The sequence below is a fragment of the Cloeon dipterum genome, chromosome 3, assembly GCF_949628265.1.
Source record: "Cloeon dipterum chromosome 3, ieCloDipt1.1, whole genome shotgun sequence".
Lineage (NCBI taxonomy): Eukaryota > Metazoa > Arthropoda > Insecta > Ephemeroptera > Baetidae > Cloeon > Cloeon dipterum.
The window spans coordinates 27,604,270-27,623,252 of NC_088788.1; the positions used below are offsets into that span (position 1 = coordinate 27,604,270).

At 39.7% G+C, this 18,983-nt stretch overlaps 1 protein-coding gene across 1 annotated transcript in view; it reads right to left on the reverse strand.

Annotated features, from left to right (window-relative positions):
- LOC135940898 (uncharacterized) overlaps window positions 1-18,983 on the reverse strand; it is a 72,099-nt gene that overhangs the window by 15,576 nt on the left and 37,540 nt on the right. The window contains exon 2 of the mRNA XM_065486017.1: window positions 10,743-10,913. Within this exon, the coding sequence (XP_065342089.1) occupies window positions 10,743-10,907 (165 nt within the window). The 5' untranslated portion in view covers window positions 10,908-10,913. The remainder of the gene's footprint in view (window positions 1-10,742; window positions 10,914-18,983) is intronic.

Genomic DNA, 18,983 nt, shown 5'->3' on the forward strand with positions numbered 1-18,983 from the left:
CGAAGGGTTTAATTACTGTCCGGCATGCACATTGGAAGGGGGCCAGATTGTCAACCAGACTAGCCAAGGGTGACATCACACACAAAATAGTGATGTCACTCATCCCTTCCCCTCCGAAAGTAAACGCTCTCGCCTTTTCTTTCTCTGTGACCCAAATATGAGTATATATGGTATATATACCTCTGAGTGTTGTGTGTATGTTTGTTCGCTGAGAGTTATATGTTTATCCATTTCCTTATTATTTGTAAATGTGCCCGCCCGTTGCATGCACACGCGGACAGCATGTGTGTGCATGCGGTTTTTACTCGGGCTGTTGTTTTAGGTAAGATTCGTAAACAGCAATTTGCTGACAACCTCTTTACCACAATGGTGTTCGTTCTTTAGCAGCTTGATCTGGGTTTGCATTTTAATGGTCAATCTTTTGATTAATATGACGTTGAAAGCCTGAGTCAATTTTTGGTCTTAATGGGATTTTAACGAGACAGCACGCACATTTTTCTTCCACTACCAAAAGCTTTTAATTTTTATTTGTAGAATAGTTGATTTCTCACAGCTTTGAAATTTCGTTTTCAATTGCAATAGTTTTTAGACTAAGGAAGTGAACATTAAGAATCATATTTGAGATTAAGATTAATTAGCAACACAAAATGAAGCTTTGAAAATTTAATTTTCCTTCACTCTTATTTCTGTTCACCTTAATTATCCACAATTTCTTCTATGGATATTACATTTAGCACGACTTTTTGTTTAAAAATTACGGCTGACTTCATTTGTCGATTGTATATACACAAGACCTCATTGACAAAGAACAAACAATAAAGGCAAAAATTGATATTCCTTTACATTAATCTGATTTTGTTCAAACATCAAATCCTGCATGCATTCCTTTGTAGAAAGGAAATTTCCATGTCACATCGCAAACTATCCATATTCATATACTCCTAACCGCTCCAACGGATAATTTTAATTGAACAAGGAGACGCGTTCTATTTGCTCTCGTTGGCAAGAACAATGCCACGCGTATACAGCAGTGATACCTAGAGGCGCCTCTTGTGCGATTAGCGGCGCAGTAATTTTTGTACCGCGTGTCACAGCCGCACGTCAAAACCAAGGCTAATTGCTCTGAACGAGTAAATCTCTCAGTGTGCGGTCGATGTAAAGGAAATTATGAGCGCAGGTCGGCAGTGTAGAACAAATTAGCGGCAGATGCTTAATGGGCGGCGCGAAAAGTAACTAGCAGTGTGCGAAATGTGGCCCCATTGGCGAAGAAGAAGACGGAATAATTAATGAGCGGGTGATTTATTGCATCAGGCGGCATTTGCATATTTATATTTCCATTATTCATGGCCGTCACTCGGCTGATATTGAAAGTACAAAGGAGGAAAGCACGCGAGTCGTGACGTCTGCGGCCAAGGAGAAAAACCAACTGAGAAAGGGCCAACTAGCTATTTGCCTTTTAATAGCACGCTCTCCTTTTGTTAGCTGCAGGAAATGACAATATTTCCATCTAGATTATTGCCCGACAGCACACTTCTGCTCAAGAGAAAGAAAAGAAACAACCGCTTTGTTCGCAGCAACAACCTTAATCTCACAATTAGCAAAATCTCAGCCACCCTATATCGATTTTTATCGTTGCAATGGCTATAAAATTTGTTGAACTGCAAAACACGAGATTCTCTTTAGAGATCTGATAGTAAATGTGCCAAGAAATTCACTGATGACCATCGTCTGAAGCTGAATGCCAGTAAAAATCCAAACACAGCAGGTGAGAACTATATTGGCGCTAAAATTGAATAAATTATTTTCATTTTTTTAATTGGATTGATCACTCCATTGATCAAAATGGTTTGACTCAAGCATTAAATTTTTTTATTTAATGCTAAATTTTGCGCTATGGTATTATCAGAAAATTTTTAACGCCCATGCCAATTAACTTACAGAAAGAATCCTATAAAAAAATTCCTCATGCTTTTAGTGACAGCATTTGAGATCAATCCACTTTAAATTTCATAAAGGCCATTGCATTTATTGCGTTCTGGCCAATTTAACGTCTTTGCATTAGTGATACAATTTACTGTCCAATGTCAAAATTCAAACGAGTATGACGATTTAATTCCAAAGTGTCCTCCATTCTTTTATTGGATAGTACGTATTTAGAGCTGACTTTCGCCCGTCAGATCGTGATCGGTGCGACGCTCTGGATTTCGATTAAAATGCTCACGCAATGGTATTTCGAAGAGAAGTGCGCCACCCACGAAAATATGAATTCCCTCTCGACGCGAGCGATCCTCAAAAAATTGGCATGACGCGTCCGTATTTCCTCCGCAGACTTTCGGCTTTGCAAACTTTCTGCCGACGTGAAGATTGCATGTGAAGGCATATTTTATTTGCAAGAGAACAACTGTTAAAATTAGATTAGCGCTTTGCATTTTTTTACAACCCGTGATAATTTATGTGTAAATTTGTTCTTTTTTTCGTTTGACTTAAAAATTTCAACACTAGAATTGGTTTTACTGAAATCTATCAAATTAACAGCTGCTTGAACGTGCTTTTAAGACTTTTACGTATAACTATTCCTTAATAAAATTTCTGAAATTAGGCTGTGAGAATGTTTTTTTCGTTTTTATTTTTCTAACATGACTCAATGGGTGCGGGCTGATTCTTGCGACAGTAATTTCTAATTTCTTACCCCACTTTGATGCATTTAGTGGCGTTTTTATATGACATTTAAAATACAGATTTATTACCTACAAGCAAATTTTGTGCATAATCGATTACGATTTCACGATTAGAGAAAGGTCAAGCTGGCTATCCATCTAGAAGAGAGCCCTCGAATTCACTTTCTCGCACACCACTACTTGTCACCGCCCCTTGAGTGCTCGCCAGGCATGCGACCTTTGGCCAGACGCGATAAAAGCCACATACTTCCACGAGAGTTGGCAGCGGACAAATCCCTAGCACTTAGCAAACTTAGCGAGACTGAAATGCCAATGTTTGGATATTAAAAAGTCGTGACCCATTGACCCGGCGGGTGCACCGGTCGGTCGTGTGCCGCAGTGTGTGTGTGTGTGTGTGTGTGTGTGTGTGTGTGTGTGTGTGTTGGCACGCAGCAATATATATTGACTCCACACATGCAGCCGATATTTGGACGAGAGAATGTGTGTGTGTGTGTGTGTGTGTGTGTGTGTGTGTGTGTGTGTGTGTGTGTGTGTGTGTGTGTGTGTGTGTGTGTGAGAGAGAGAGAGAGAGAGAGAGAGAGAGAGAGAGAGAGAGAGAAAGAGATGGTCGGCAGCGGAGCCATAAAAGCAATAGTTTGTTTTCTCTGGCCGAAATTGCTGGGCGCAGGGCGGCAGGGTCACGCACGCCTTGCTGGGTAAATAAAAATAATACAACAACAAAATCGGCCGGGTCCTGTCTCACTTCCCGGTCGGCCGCAGATTTCTTTGAATTTTTCAGCGGCGGCCGCTTGGGTGTTGGAGAGCGCGATTTCGCTTGGGTGATGATTTTTTCAGATCGCGTGTCAAAAGCACCCCGCCCTGTCGACCCACGCTCTCGCGCTGCCTTTCTCGCTTGCTCACAACCAACCCCACCCCTAAACGCCCGAATCGCAGGCAGGCAAAGCTCGCCTCCAGGCCGCAGCCAGCCGTTTCGCGCTTGATGTCTTCCTATCCTTAATGCACTTTTCGACCTGTTTGCGCCCCTGAGGCGAGAACGCGAAATTATCGCCGTTCGCCGAGCGTAATTATCACCACGCTCCCAGCTAGAATAGGCGGAATACCAGTATTGAATAAATTTCAACAGTCGTTTCTACTTTTAATATTCCACCCATGTTCGTAGTTTGTTACGATGACGACGATTTATTAAGCCTGCTGCTACCAAGAATATGCCGGACCGTTTGGTTGTCATGATTTTATTTTAGATAGGCTATAATATCGATTTATGTTGAAAAAAGGCTCTAGAATATTAGCTGTGATTCATTTTGTGACTCATTGCGGGGTTGCAATGTAAATATTTCCTATAAAGCAAATTCTATAATGTTAATTGAAAATTGTAATTCGATCCTCGTTGCTCAATAATCGCAATTATTTCATTTTTAGCAAGTTTCGGCATTACCGTTGGGCCCTATTTCATGAAAAATACAATATTTATAGAAATTATAACAATTATGAATCCAGTAAAAAAAGATAAATTCTAAAATCGATGTACCTATTTCATAAAAGTCTCGAGTGAAGACATAAATGGTTTTTGAAAGGCTTTTTGTCCCATACATTTCCTTTGAAGGTTCTCGTTTTTGCAGCTCCTGTTCACCATTTTCTGGATTTTGTTTGTTGTTTTACATTTCACCACTTCTTTCTTTTTATGTGAATACTTAACACGGATTTCAAAATATAGAAATTTAAGGTTGAGATTTTTGTGGTCATGTAACATATAAAAAAGTAAGTCAACAACTCTAGCTTCTTCTTCCTTTTATACTTCCTGTATGTAACAAATTTTAAACAATTTGTGTCTTTCAACTAAATTATGGAAACAATCATATCAACAACTTAAGTTTTGTTTGCGGAAATGGTTCTGGGTATAATAAAAGATCATTTTTGGAAGGCACCGTCTTTCATTTTCAGTGCCAAAAACGTTGTTCTTGGAAAGAGCCCGTAAAATACCGTCCATAAAGTTGTAGAGTCAAGCTGTTCACCATTGACTTCGTAGCACATGCCGAACCGCCTGCGATAAATTGATCTATGCTGCCTGACCTACACCGATGTCGTGCAGGTTGCATATTTCGTAACTTTCTTGCTCTCTGGCCTCGACGTGCACGATACAATCATTAACTTGCGTCCGCAACCGCTGATTTCACTTTAATAGTTTCCTCCAAGGCAACTTTGTATGTTAATGCATGTTTTCAAATATGTCAGTTTAATTTTATCTTTACTTCTATTTGAGGGTATCAAAAGTTCAAATTTGAATTAGAATTAACCCATTTTTCAAGTGTCTTACTAAAATTTTTAAAGTTAACATTTACTAGATTTTAAAATTCTCAATTTTCTCTAGAGGTTGCATTTCAGGCAGATATGGCGTGTTCGAAAATAACAACGAACAGAGGTGTATTATTTCATTCACAAGAGCCAAGAAGTCTATTTCTATAAATTTATAAATAATTGTTTAAACTGAATCAAGTCACAAATTGATTAGAGTGTAAAATAATGGAAGTAACAACAAACCGTAAGCTGATTCTACTTCACAACAATAAAGTAAACACTGAAAGAAAAACCCACGTTGCAGGTCACGCACTATTAGAACTTGGCTTGCCTGCTGCGCGTTGAAAAGCGACCATTCCGCTTCGGAAAGGAAGGCGATGCATTTTTAATCCGCGCTCCGCAGGTGAACATAGGGAAAGAAAGAGAAACGTGCCCCGCACCGCCGACTCTCGCGACGAAAGCGCGCAGTGTCGCGAGCGCGCGCGTGTGTATGTCAGCAGGCCGGCTACTTTTCAATTTTTCGTCTTCTTGTCGGGCGTGCTAGAAAAAGCGGACAAAGAGGAGTCACTGAGCAAACTTAGCCGCCCCGCTCGATATCATCTCTCTCTCTCTCTCTCTCTCTCTCTCTCTCTCTCTCTCTCTCTCTCTCTCTCTCGGCAGGCGAGCAGCGTAAGTTTGCTTTGAGCAGCGAAAGTAGTGCCGAAGCAGCAGCTGCTAGGCTCTCGGGTCAACGCAGCCAGCCAGCCGAGCAGCCCCTTATTACGATTTCATGCCCAGCAACAGATGCCACGTGCAACAAGTTCGGCCACTGCTGCTGCGACTTGCAAATGGGAAACACACAAACCCACGCGTGTTGGTGGATCAAAGCGGCCCTTCGACCCGAGGAGCAGCAACCTATAGCTTTCTGGTCTCAATCTTTTTGACTCGCGGCTCACGTTACTCTCAGCGCTTTCTAGAAACCGACACCGAAATTAACGCTGCGTGCCGAGTGAAAATTAATTACAAAGACTCCTTTTGCTTCACAATTGTTGCGTTCCAGACTTAAAACTAGGAAACCTTGAGGGAACTTTGTGATTGTTAGCTGTTCGAAACAGATTCCAATTCAGCTATGAAGAAATTGATGATTTTCGTGACAGTTACAAGATTTTATGCGCATTCTGAAAGGACTTTAAATTTAAAAAAAATGGATCTAGCTATATTATATATGAAACGATTGTTGATTCCTGCTCGTGTTTAAACTTTTGAAACACTGGTTTTATGGCGGTTTGACTTCAACATTTTTTCAGCGAAATTTTTTCAGTAAAATATTGTTTGATTTAAATCTTAAAAAAATTAAAAAACTAAGTTTACATGATTTATTTTCAGTGATATTGATCTCCTCTCAAGATTAAATTGTGAAGGTTGAAAATCGTTCACGGCTTTGACGATATTAAAAAGCGACTTTCGTCACACAGGAAAAAGCATTTTAATCTCCTGAAGGATCGCTATACACAGTTCATTTCGCGCGACCTTTTCTCCTCTTTTTCAGTCTTTCCTGCCGGTAGAAATTTTCGCTTTGTCTCGGCTTTATTGTTGCTCTCGTGCAGTGAATGCAACCGGCACGGCACATAGAAACAAGAGGGTCGCCTGCTTTTGCAAGCTTCCAGCTGTGTAAGAATGTATGTACATTGGCTTATTCTCGTGCCTCTCTCGAAATCTCGTTGCCAGACTCAAATGGCACCGACGACTGCAAAAGGAGAGAGTGCAACTTGACATGAAACGGCCGTGCAGGAAGTATAAACACATAACTGTCGCGCTCGGATTTCGCCAGATTTAAAAATATAGTGCTCATTTGGCAGACGGCTTTTTTATGGTTTGCTCATTAAGAAGCAAGGTTGAATTCAAATGATATATATATATTATATATATATCAAATATCATGGAACTGGCCTCAGGACTAATTGTTGATATTTTTTTCAAGTTGTACGTATTTGCCATTGAAGACGGTTTTTCATGAAGAGGTCATACAGGCATTGGAACAGTAAAACAATGAGCACGCTAATCACTAAGGTAGATTTCAATAAAAGGTAAACTAATTGCATTAATTAATTTTTTTCCATATTAATATTTTTAAACGAGTACAAGAAGTAAATTAAGCATTTATTTTTATATTGAAAGACGTAACCAACGTAATAAATCATGCTTTGTGATGATGAACTTTTATAATTTATTATAGTTAACAATTTTATATGTACACTGCTGTAGAGCACTGACTTGCTACGTTTGACAAAAGATTCTCAAAACTATACGAAAAATTCAATCTGAAATTCGCGGCTATGAAATGGAAAAAAACTGGACATACCCATGCTTGTGGAGGGTAGGTGGGAAACGGGGCGATATCCTTTGTCGCGACGTTACTGGGGAGGTCTGCCCGGCGTCCTTTCTTCTTGCGGAGTGTCTGCTTCTGGCGGATGAGAAGTGCAGCTTGCATACCGGCCACTGCTGCGGTCATTTGTTGCCCGCCTTAGCACCCGGGGCCTCGGGGACCCTGGGTGCACGCGAGGGGTGCCGAGCCGGCAGCGGTGGTTGGCTCTGCACAACCCCGCGCGGGGGCGCAACTGAAAATGGCACACAACACCCTGAAATATTTGTACTGTTCGCAATTTTCCAGGAGAGAATCGCTGCCTGCAAACCCTTTGATCTCGCGTTCTGCTGATTTACACCTTTTTATTGGCTCTAAAATCGCTCGATTTTTTGTGTGTATTAGGAAGTTGACAAGCAAAGAAGCAAACCAACCTCAGATTTGTGTGCGTCGATGAACTTTTGTTCCTTGTCTTGGCGAGGTTGTCATGGATTTTAGTTTGGTTGATGTTTTAAAATATCTTTAATTGTTCACACGTATTGAGTATTATTTCTGAAAAATTATTCTTGGCATTCCAATCCTTAAATAGTTGCTGTTCGATTTGTTCATTAGGTATTTTCACTTTTTTTAAATGGAAGGAGAAAATGTTGGAACCTTATATAAGCACTACCTTTTAACGATAATTTCTGAACCATGAATTGCGCTGGAAATATCATGAAATGAATCCAAGTTGCACCTCTTTTTGTTCAGAATTTTAATTTACAGGTAAATCGTAGATGATAGTATTTTTCAAATTTTCTTATTCATGCAAAATTGTAAAATACAATGTCGAAAATTTTTACCATCAATTTTTACCCCCTAGAAAGGGAAAATTGGTAAAAATATCGATTTGAAAGTTCTTAAACCCTAAAAAATCCCGCCAAAAATCGACAGTGGATTTTATCGTCGATAGCGACTCAGGGGATCCGGGATCTATTTACTCTTTGTTCCAGCGTTTGTGTAGCGGTGAATGACTTTCATATGTGACCTACTCTTTGTCTATCAATTGCGTTAGTAAACCCTCACTTTGTTTCAGTTTCTTTGCAGCTAATCCGGTGTAGGCGACAAATGGCGACGCATAGGTCGAGCTGCGGACATAATGTTGTGCTTTTTACTGCAGTTTGATGCAAAACTTTTTGTGTGGTGCGCACTGGTTGGCCGGCTACTTTCAGAACGGATGGAAAAGCCCTGGTAATCCAGTTGCATTATGAATGAGCTCCGCTTTGACCCACTTCAACTGCCACATTTGCAGCGACGGACGCTAATGCGTCTTGTGTTTTTGTGGAAACTGCTACGTACAAAGTGGAAAATGTACTTCTGACAACACCAAAGTGTCCGAAACTAACTGTCACACACGCCGAGTGTTTTATCCGCAAGATTGCACTTGCCAACGTGCATTTTCGCTAATGAAACATTTGCACTGCAGCAACAAGAAGAAATAATGGGCAATGAATTAAAAAATTACTCTTATGCGGCTTTTGTGGGAAAATACCGCATCCTTACCAACTTTGTAACACTAAACATTTTAAAAAATCGTGTAAATTATTTATAGTGTATTTCTAAAAAATGGTACGGTCTGATTTTTTATTAAACAATGTATCGATTTCTTAAGAGTATTTTCCCTGAAATGTTTCACTTAAAGGCACCCATCCTGGTTTCCAAATCAGCATAGAAAATAGAGCTTTTAAGTTTATTTGTTAGCTAAATTTCGAATTGTACGTGTTAATTTATACCAGTTATCTTTAAATAACATTAAAACCATAAATATTAACTATCGTCTGATAGCAATATTACATTTTTCACGTATCTAAAAAGAAACGGATATACTTAATAAGTTTTATTTACTTCTTTTTTACTTCACTAATTTTATTTTCATTGAATAAACGATTCAGTGAAAATAAATTAAATAACAATGTAAATTTAGAGGTGAAAATATTTTTCAGCATATTATATATTTCCTATTTATTGTAAATGTTGATTAAAATCAATGAAAAATTAAAATGCCAAATATCTAAAAGATTTATAGAAATCAGAAAAACGAGTAAAAAATTAAATGAATGATTCGGAGAAATAAAAAAATAAAGGTAACGTTTTCATAATTATCATTTTTTATTAAGCGTTTATTTTGTCAAAAGATCAATTAGCTTTTACGCTTTTGAAATGCACGCACTTTCATTCGCGGTGAGGGACACGGGAAATGAGACCTTTTTAAGTTCACGATATCACGCTCTTCCACCGTGAGCATGCTAGGAGAACGACCACTATTATCGTCATTATTTTCCAGCTGGCTCCAGCTAGACTCCAGAGCAGGGAAATAATGCAAATTAACTTCCTGCCTGCGGAATGTGAAAGGCGACTGGAATTCATTTTATTTGATATCTCATGAGGCGTTCCCACAGCCCCCTCATCTGGCTCCCTATCTCACCACTAGGCCCAACATGCAACTTCATTTTCAGCCTTCGTGCCGACGAGCCGATAGAAACAAAAAGCTACACATAAATTTCCCACCCACAATTTTGAGCTTTTTGGACGTTTTCTAACCTTAACCTATTTAAGCCCTTGTAATTTTTCCTGTCTTCACCAAAAATCTTTAAAAAGAAGATGACTTTTTTATTAATTGCAATAATTATTAAGTTTTCGCGATTGAATTTTATTTGATTTTATTAGCAGGAAAAAAGTTGTAAACGTGAAACTACATTTACAAAGTTGTATTTCATTGATTATGAGCAATAAAAATATAATTTAGATAGGTTTAGGGAGAAATGAATAATGCGTTAGAATGAAAACTGATTGATTATTGATTATTTCAGCTGTCCAAAATATTTCTTACCGACGCACCTTCGAGTCTCCCATATTTTTTTTATTTATGGAGTGAAGTTGATTCTAAACCCCTACAACCTGCACCAGAGTATTTCCCTGACTCCTCTGACTCGAATATATATAACAACATGCTCTGAGTGTATACTGAACATATTACATTACTCATATTTACGTTTTTCCTCCTCTTGACTGAAATTATATAAAAAGATAATGAAGTACACATAACGTCTTCAGACGCTCGAACAGACTTCTGTAACAAGTTAGCAAGCTTCACCGTTTCGTAGGAACCATCAGAAAGAAAATTCATTTTCGTTGCTGCAAAATAACGTCAAGCTGGTTAGCACAGGAAAGTTTACTGACTATTCACCCTGTAAATAGTACAAGACAGGCTAATCGTTGCTATCGCATTTACCCGCAACCTTTCCTTACTCAACGTAAAAGCCACTTTTCGGCATCTCATACGTCGTAAAATAAGAAAATATAAATTCTCACACACGCTCTCATGCAAAGCAATAATAATCGTGACGCAAATAGAACAAAAAATGAATCAGACGGCTTGGAAAAAATACCTCGATAGCTGAAGCAGCTCGCAGGTTTCTGATACTGATCGAGTCGGCATTCGCATGGACGCCCAGCAGGGCCTGGTGGCTGTGTTGGCGCGCGGTGCCCGTCGAGCTCGACGACTTTTTGCCCCGCCGGGCCTGCCGGATGGCCTGGCCGGCGGCCGCATACATTTTTCACTGTACAAAAAAGGCCAGGGAACGGGTCAGCCTTACGCTATCTAAATCACCCGGTTTTCCTTGGCAACAAACGAGCTCAATTAGGTTCCCATAGACTGACTGACCGAAACTGAACTGACATGTTGGCAGTTTCGCCGAGAATGTTTTCAGCGGCCAAAAAATCATTTGACATTTTTTAAGTGTGGAAATATTTACATCTTAAAAAACGTAATTTGAAAATCACTTTTATCTATCACAGGAGAAAATAATGTCTCATCTGGATGGTCGTGCTGAATCACAAATTTTCCTTCTTTCAATTAAATTAAAATATTCATTCAAGTTTTGCAAGTTGTTGTAATTTACCACTTAAATCAATCTGCAAAAATATTAATCTTAAATGATATTTCCACTTTCTGGATATTAAACTTTGCAATGGCATCAAGGAAATCAAGGATGGATTTGTAATTACAAATCTTAAGAATTTTGCCACGCAAAAGTAGGCGAGCAAGCTGTTCAAACATTTCAGCGATACAAACTGCCTTGACACGAAGGGTGCAGAAGTTTTGCTCCACTTGCGTGAAAATAATTCCGATTTCCGGTGGCAGCTGCCTCAGGCGGAACTGTTTGGCCCAATCAGTCCGTCAGTGTATTCCGCAGAGTTTGTTGCCAAGGCAAAAAAGTAGGCGAAATCCGCCCGAATCGAGTTTTATTCAAAGAGGCAGTCGCGTCGTGACTAGTGATTGCAAATTGCGTTTCCTCGCGGGTGTGTCGGCCGATAGGCAATCAGACGTAATCAAAACACAAACACCTGAATCGAGCGGAGGAGCAAGTGAATGGCTTAATTAAGCGCCGCGCCAATTTGCCTGAGCAAGTTTCGCTTGGCTGAGTACAAAAACTGCGAGCACACCGCGCACATGCATACATTCATACTCACATAAATGGAGAGGCACACGTGCATGCGGCAAATTAAATGCAGATTGTTGCATGAATGCATGCGCGCAAGGCCGGAGCAGCGAGCGAGTCGGCCTCTGGAACTAGACACGGACCAACTGCATGCACCGCGCCATTTCGCGTAAAAGCGTGCAATAACTTGTAAATACATGTGCACACACACACTCATCCATCTTTTGAGAACCAAGCAGCAGCAGCAGTAGTGAAGGTGGATGGGCACTCTGCTTGCGAGAGGAAAGTCTGACCTTAATTTTCCCTAGGGAGGAAAGTGATGATTGCGCTTCAAGCTTCAAGGTTTTCTACCAAGGGAGATGATGAAAGATTTCAACCCAATCTGATGTTGAGTTTAGAACCACGCAATGCTGGTTTTGGAATTTATTTTTAAAAAAGTCGATATATTCTAATTTCCCTCAGTGGAGAAGCAATAATCTCCACCGAAGGGAGTCGTAAACTGCTGTCGTAAAATTTGTCCACGCGTATTGCGACGCATATAGGAATAGCAAGGTGCCGGATTGAATGAAACGGCAGTCTTTCATATTACGGATTTCTTTATTGTGCTTTTGTCGATTGATTCGTCTCTTGACCCCCTTTCGACTGACCACGGCCGTTGCATTGATATCGCGCACTTTATTATTGGCCCCTTTGTGATAAACACGAAAGGCTGCAGCAGTTTAACCGACTTATTCCGGCTGCCTTCATACACCCGCAGGAAATAACTAATATTACCATTCAAGCAAACCCATCTTTAAATTCTGTGCGGCATTGACGGATTGCCTTCGATTAAATTCTTTCGACAAAAACATTGTAATCGTAGTGCAAAACGATTTTGAGCGTCTAAAATGAAATGGAAAACTATGTATTGACGGCCAAGCTCGCTGGTTATTCAATAATAGGACTAACTATGTCTGCCAGTTACTCTAATTAAGAAATTTTTATTTAAAAAAGACCTCACTGAGAAGCACCGGACACTGGCGATATATTTTTATCGTTCAACTTCTCTTGGCCTGAATAATATTCCCACTGCGAAAAATGGTTCTCTTTAGAGACGGATTTAAAGTTGCAATACATTTGTAACAAGCTCGGGTGGACGGCGCCAACGCTGAGATGCTGTCATTAGCACACAAAAGACCTGATTTGATTTTTGTTTTGAAAGGCGTGGTTAGTTTATTTCATCCCACTCATTTTTATCCTCTGGATATTATAGCGTTTTTAAAAAAGTTGCATCACTTTTTGGCCCTTCCAAATAATCATCAAAAATCACTTACGAAACAAAAAAAAACTGTTGAGAACCGTTCTGCGACTTAAAATAAAATATGAAGAGTTGATTCAACTTAGTCTGCATAAATGTTATTCAGCCTATTTCCAACTTTTGGTTATTTATTTTTCTATTTGTTCATAATTGAATTGAATCCTTTGCACAGCAAAAAATCGAAAATTAATCGGTGACTTGCGCTCGCCACCAACTCAATTATGCTGCACGTAGATGCAATCATCCCGTGCTCCAGCATATTATATGAACCACATGTTGCATGTATGCTCTTTTGATGGTACAGTATGATCATCTCACAAAGGAGCGCATGATTTATGCTGTGACTCTACCCATTCATTTCTGTGCAGTGCTTCGAGACCCGAGCGTGTTCGATTCGAACCGATAAAACCTGTCCGAAGCAACTTTGCAACTCTGCATTGACACTCATGAAATCCTCATCGTCTTTATTGACCACATGTTGAATTACGGTGTGTCGCGCCAATGCCAAGTGGCAAAATTCAAACCCACTCCTAGACTGGGTAGCCAAATAAAATTAATTCGTACTTTAGAATGCTTTAATCCATAAAATATATTGTTAAAACTTTAATATCAGTAAAATAGGGAGAATTCTTAAGCAGGAAATAAATTAAAAAAGGGAAACTGCAAATGGCTTTACGCTGCAAGGATTGATTAAAGATGAGCCGCTGAGCGTAAAACTTTGAAGAGGAACATTATTTTGCACAAAACAGCTTCAAATACAGGGTGGTAAGAGGAAGTTTTTAGCAGACAAAATCTCGTCTCATGTTTTCTTTTTCATCATGATCGTTTTCATTGAAAATTTCCTGCAGCCAACACTTCAGCGTGAACTTTGTTTAATAAGCAAGTTAATTGTTGCTGATGAGGGGGAGACAATTTTTCTCTTCAGAAGTTCTTTAATCAAACTGCGAAGAGTAGACCTATTTGCAGATTTCCTTTCCATTAAAAACTTTTTTGAACACAGATAGTCCATAATTTTGATTCAGATGATGTTTCGTGATCAAGCAGACAGTCTGTCATTTTTTGGGCTTGTGAATTTTTAAAGAAGGGATTATTATTGTTAGAGAGGGTGAGTGATGCGAAATGTATGGAATTCGTGGTTTGTTCTCATTCTCAGTTTGATGCTTTAATTTTACAAAGAGCGGAAAACCGTTTGTTAAATCTGAGTAAGATCCTTGCAGGTTTCTGCAGGGGTTGCACTAGTATGCCAAAACAGAAGCTTTGAATTTATTTTCCTTTTATAGATATCCTTCACCTGACATGTGTTTTAGCTCTTAAAACAGCTGTTAAACTCAATTTTTCATGATGTCCGAAATTAAAGCTAGGAGAAAACGAGTGAGTTCCTATTTTCCTAAAATTTGTGGAACAAAGAGGGCCAAAAATTGCTACGCGCGGTCACAATGACAAGGTCGGTGCGTGCCTGCCCCGGCGCGCACACACACACACATCAAATATACATATAATTTGAGTCTAATTCAATTTGCGAGCGAATGAAAGAGGGAAAGAGAGAGAGGTGTAAATCAACGGGCGCGAGAAGGGTCGCCGGAGCCGCCCTTCAAATGACAAGGCGGGACACTCACCGACGAGGGCCGCCTGCGGACGGGGGCCAAATGAGCGGGCGCCGCCTCCGGCGGGGGCTGCATCACATGGCCGGCCGCTCCGGCAGCGCACAACCGACTGAAGCAACATCTTCCCCAGGACCGGTGCCGCCTCCGCAGATGGCTCTGCGATGCGTCTCGCTCTCTCTCCGAGCCTGCCGCAATTAGGGCGCCGGCGGACGGACGCACCCTCTCGACTCGCACTCCGCGCCGCGGACGGCCCTACTACTTATTGCCCCCACCTAGCCTGGCCACGCTAATATTCAATCGGTCGGCTCTCCGGCAGTGGGCACTGGCGGCCCAATTCGCCGCTGTTGCTCTCCCCTGGCCTACTGCCGCCAGTCAAGCCTCACCAGTCGCTCACCGCGCATCAACCCCCGTTGCCATGGAAGGGGGGCGCCTCGCATGATTTGCGCCTTGCTTTTTATCGTTTTACAATTTCGCACGAACTGAGCTCGAAATAACGGAAGAGAAAAAACTTGGGACATGGAAACTAAAAATTGTGTATAATTTTGTATGTTGGGCAAATAAATCTGAATATCGGGATTTTCGGAATGGGCCAACACATTAGTGAACAAGCGCTGGATGAAGAATGAAGAGAGCGGCCAGAGCATTGTGAAGTGATATCTGTTGATTGTCAAAGTGGTAAACATTGGTTTGCCACCTTGAATATTTGGTCATTTTTTTCGATTTTCCGTTATATTATTATAAAGATAATAATAATTAAAGAAAAGTAGGAAGAAAGCAGCTTCTCTATGATCGATCCACAAATTCCTTAAATTGATGCAAGCCAAAGAGTCCAACAACATAAGTGGCAAGTCCAAATTTTACCAGAGTCAAATTTAACTACGTCACAATTTACTGGTCGATCTCTTTATCCTTTGAGAAAAAACGATTGATTGCACTCAATAACAATTTGATTACGTGTTTCCTTTTCCTTTTCTCCCTTCAAATTAACTCGTAATATTTCAACCTCTCTCTATTTTATGTTTTCAAATTTATTAACGGACGTGACACACACCTCCATCTAAAAACAAATAGAAGATTTGTAAAAGTATCTTCAACTGGAATCCTGGCTGGACTTCATATTATGTGTGTATTAAATAATACGTTCATTCTACATTACGCGGATATTTGAATGATTTTTTATCGTCTCCTCCGTAGAGGTTAAATATGCATTGAACTTAGACATGTACTTAAATGGCAAAATTTTTATTTAAAAACTGTTCATGAAACTGTGGAATTTGCTAATCATATAGCTTTGTTAACAAAATTTCCAACAATTAATAATAATCTCTGTTATTGACTTTTGGCGAGTATTCCATCCTTTTTTAGTTAATATACAATTTCAAATCGGTATATACTGTTTGCACTCTTTAATATTTAGCCCTTGTTTGATAATAATTTTGATCGTTTAAATTTAATTTTGCTACTTTCGTTTTTCTTTTAAAATACTATACACAGTTTCATTTTTCACCGTCAGTGAGTACTCGCACTTTGAGAAATAAGTACTGAACTATTAAGAAGGTCATTGATAAATTTATGGGACCACCAAACGCAACCAATGCAAATGGAACAATTTTTTAGCTTTCTATATCTGATGATTTCCCTTGGTGGCCTACCACAAACCGTAGAAAACGTACACAACTTTGCGTAAAGACACTAACAAATGAGCTGTTTTTCTTCATATGCTCAAGTTTCACATTCTGTGTGCGACTCAAGGTGAGCCGTGAAAATTGTTTATTTGATGGCCCAAAGCACTTTGCCTAGATGAGAGCCGAAAGTCGTTCCAACAAATTTCCAAGGTGTGGGTTGCAAACTACGAGAGAAGTTCACCAAGAAAGGAGGATTTCCCAACACATAATTTCAATGCTGGAGACATAATTCTATTAAAAGTTTCCCATAACAAAATTGTGTGTGGTGAAACCCAATAATTGATTTAAAATACGAAACAGGCATTTTATTTTTTTCCCAATTAAGGTAGCAGCAAACAAAGGATTTGGCATGGTGATTATCTGGCAAGGCCGATTGCTCGAGGCGGCAAATTTTCAATCTCATTAATAAAACAGCGGTGTGTGGTCGAGATCGATGCAAACTTGTAATTTGGTTGATACAGAAAACGAGCACGCGGGTGAAGGCAGGCCGGCCGGCCGGCCGAGCAGCGAGCGAACGCCGGCCGATGTTTGCTGATGGGTCTGCGCTGCCTGCTTTGAAATTACGGCCGTTGTATCGACTGCTGACGACCGTGGGGGCGCTGTATGCAACCCGCACGTCATTTCTGTTCACCAATTTGCATAACCGACTTCGGCTGGCAGGCTCGCGGGGCAGACTCATTCCCAAGAATTGAGAGACTTGCTCTGACGCTCAGCGTAGCATTTCGAAATCGACACTTACACGCTTCTTTACAGCGCCATCATAAAAATTATGTTTTTATTCGACTCGTAAAGCGCTGGCGTGAACAATTCGCAAAAAATGTAAATTTTATTCTTCCTTTTGTCCAAGGCTAAAAAATATCAGAGGCACCACTCTTGCGTCATGCGTTGTTTTCGAAATAAAAAGCTTTCATTCAAATCAGACCAGCCAAGGACGCAGACTAAGAAAATATAAATACCCAACAGGAAAAGCATAATTACTTTATGTATTGCTTTAGAAAGCAGCGTTCACAAGTAAACATACTAGAAGAAAAACATTTCAAACGCCCAAACAGGCAGGCACTAGTACGCATAATTTAAATGGTGTACTAAATCATATCGATTTAAGATGTTTTGGCCTTGTAAGTCCCTGCTTTTTTTGCAGTACCGAAGATACAGCCCAAAAAATATTTTTTTAACATATGATTTCAATGTATTAAATATTAATATATTAGAAAATAATAAAATTAATTATGCTAAATTTAACTAAGCACTTATCATGCTTTAAGTCAAATAAAATCCATTTTGACTCTTCATAAAAAAAGAGTTGCCATGTTGCAATGTCTTTTTTCAAGTTAACTTCAAATTTTGCATGAGTAGTGCTTACAGTCGATTTTTATTTTCTGGCCGTTGAACTTTAACCTCGTGTTGAATGCCATCACACACAAATTCAATATACCAGCAGAATGAAGTGAGCGAGACACACTTTTGCGTTCGTGAAAAAGAGGCGAGTTTGTGTGTAATATCAAAATCAATAAATTTAATCAAACGCAGCCTCACAACTCACAGTACACCAGACTTTTGTCGATAAGTCACGGGGTGCTGGAGCTGATTAACGCTCCGTCTTTAAACAACTTCATTGCCAACAACTTATTACAGTTACGTACCTTGCTGCTTTCGAGCACGAAAGCAGACAGATTAATTAAATTGGCCCCATTAAAAAGTTGTAATGAAATTATTAGCAGCGTTTCTCTCCTCGCTTATAATAGATCAAAGCGCAACGCAACGAGTTTCCAATTAATTAGAAGCTCCGCCAACGAATGCTCTGCATGGGAATGGCAAATCTTTCCAAAGGCGTGCTAAATTATCCGGTTCTGGCACAATTCCAAAAACATGAAAACTCGTCAAAATTTTACGCGCAGAAAGAGACAAAAATATGAGCATCAGAAGTTTCAATTTACTATAACGATAAAAATTGATCTGTTCCCGATAAAATATTCTACAAATAGAATATAAAAGTGAATATTTCCAGAAAAATATAGGTTTGAAATTTGTTATATTTGATTATTATTTTTTGTCAAGATTTCGGCATTCAGGACCTCAAGAAAACCTTGCGGTTCTTAGGCTTTAGTTGTGATTTGTAATGCCGTAATGGTTATCCTCGTTGGTACTATTAAAATAATTTTAAATTTAAAAAATACAAAGCTTTCCAATAAAACCGTATTTTTTAACCTTTTTTAAAAAAGTTTTCTTAGTTTTTTTGCTTCTTAATCACATTTTGAACGACTATATAACATATCTTCTGAGATGTCTCAAATTTTAAAATCCTAAAAAACCAAATCCTGCCTTTGGAAATGATTAACACACGAAAATTAGAGTATATGCAGGGCAGACGCTGACAAAGATATTTTCTTAATTCTCACCTTGTGGTGTCATCCTTGCCTTCTCAGTCGGACCAATCGGAAATTCTTGCACTAACTACTAAGGCGGCCGGCGGATCTCCTGTGTCACATAATCGGACCACTGTTGCTCATGGTGTCGAAAACCATTTCCGGTGGCAAATGTGCGGCAAGCCGAGTCAGGCACTCGCGCGGTTCGCAGATCGGCAGAGCGCAAACCGACTCGG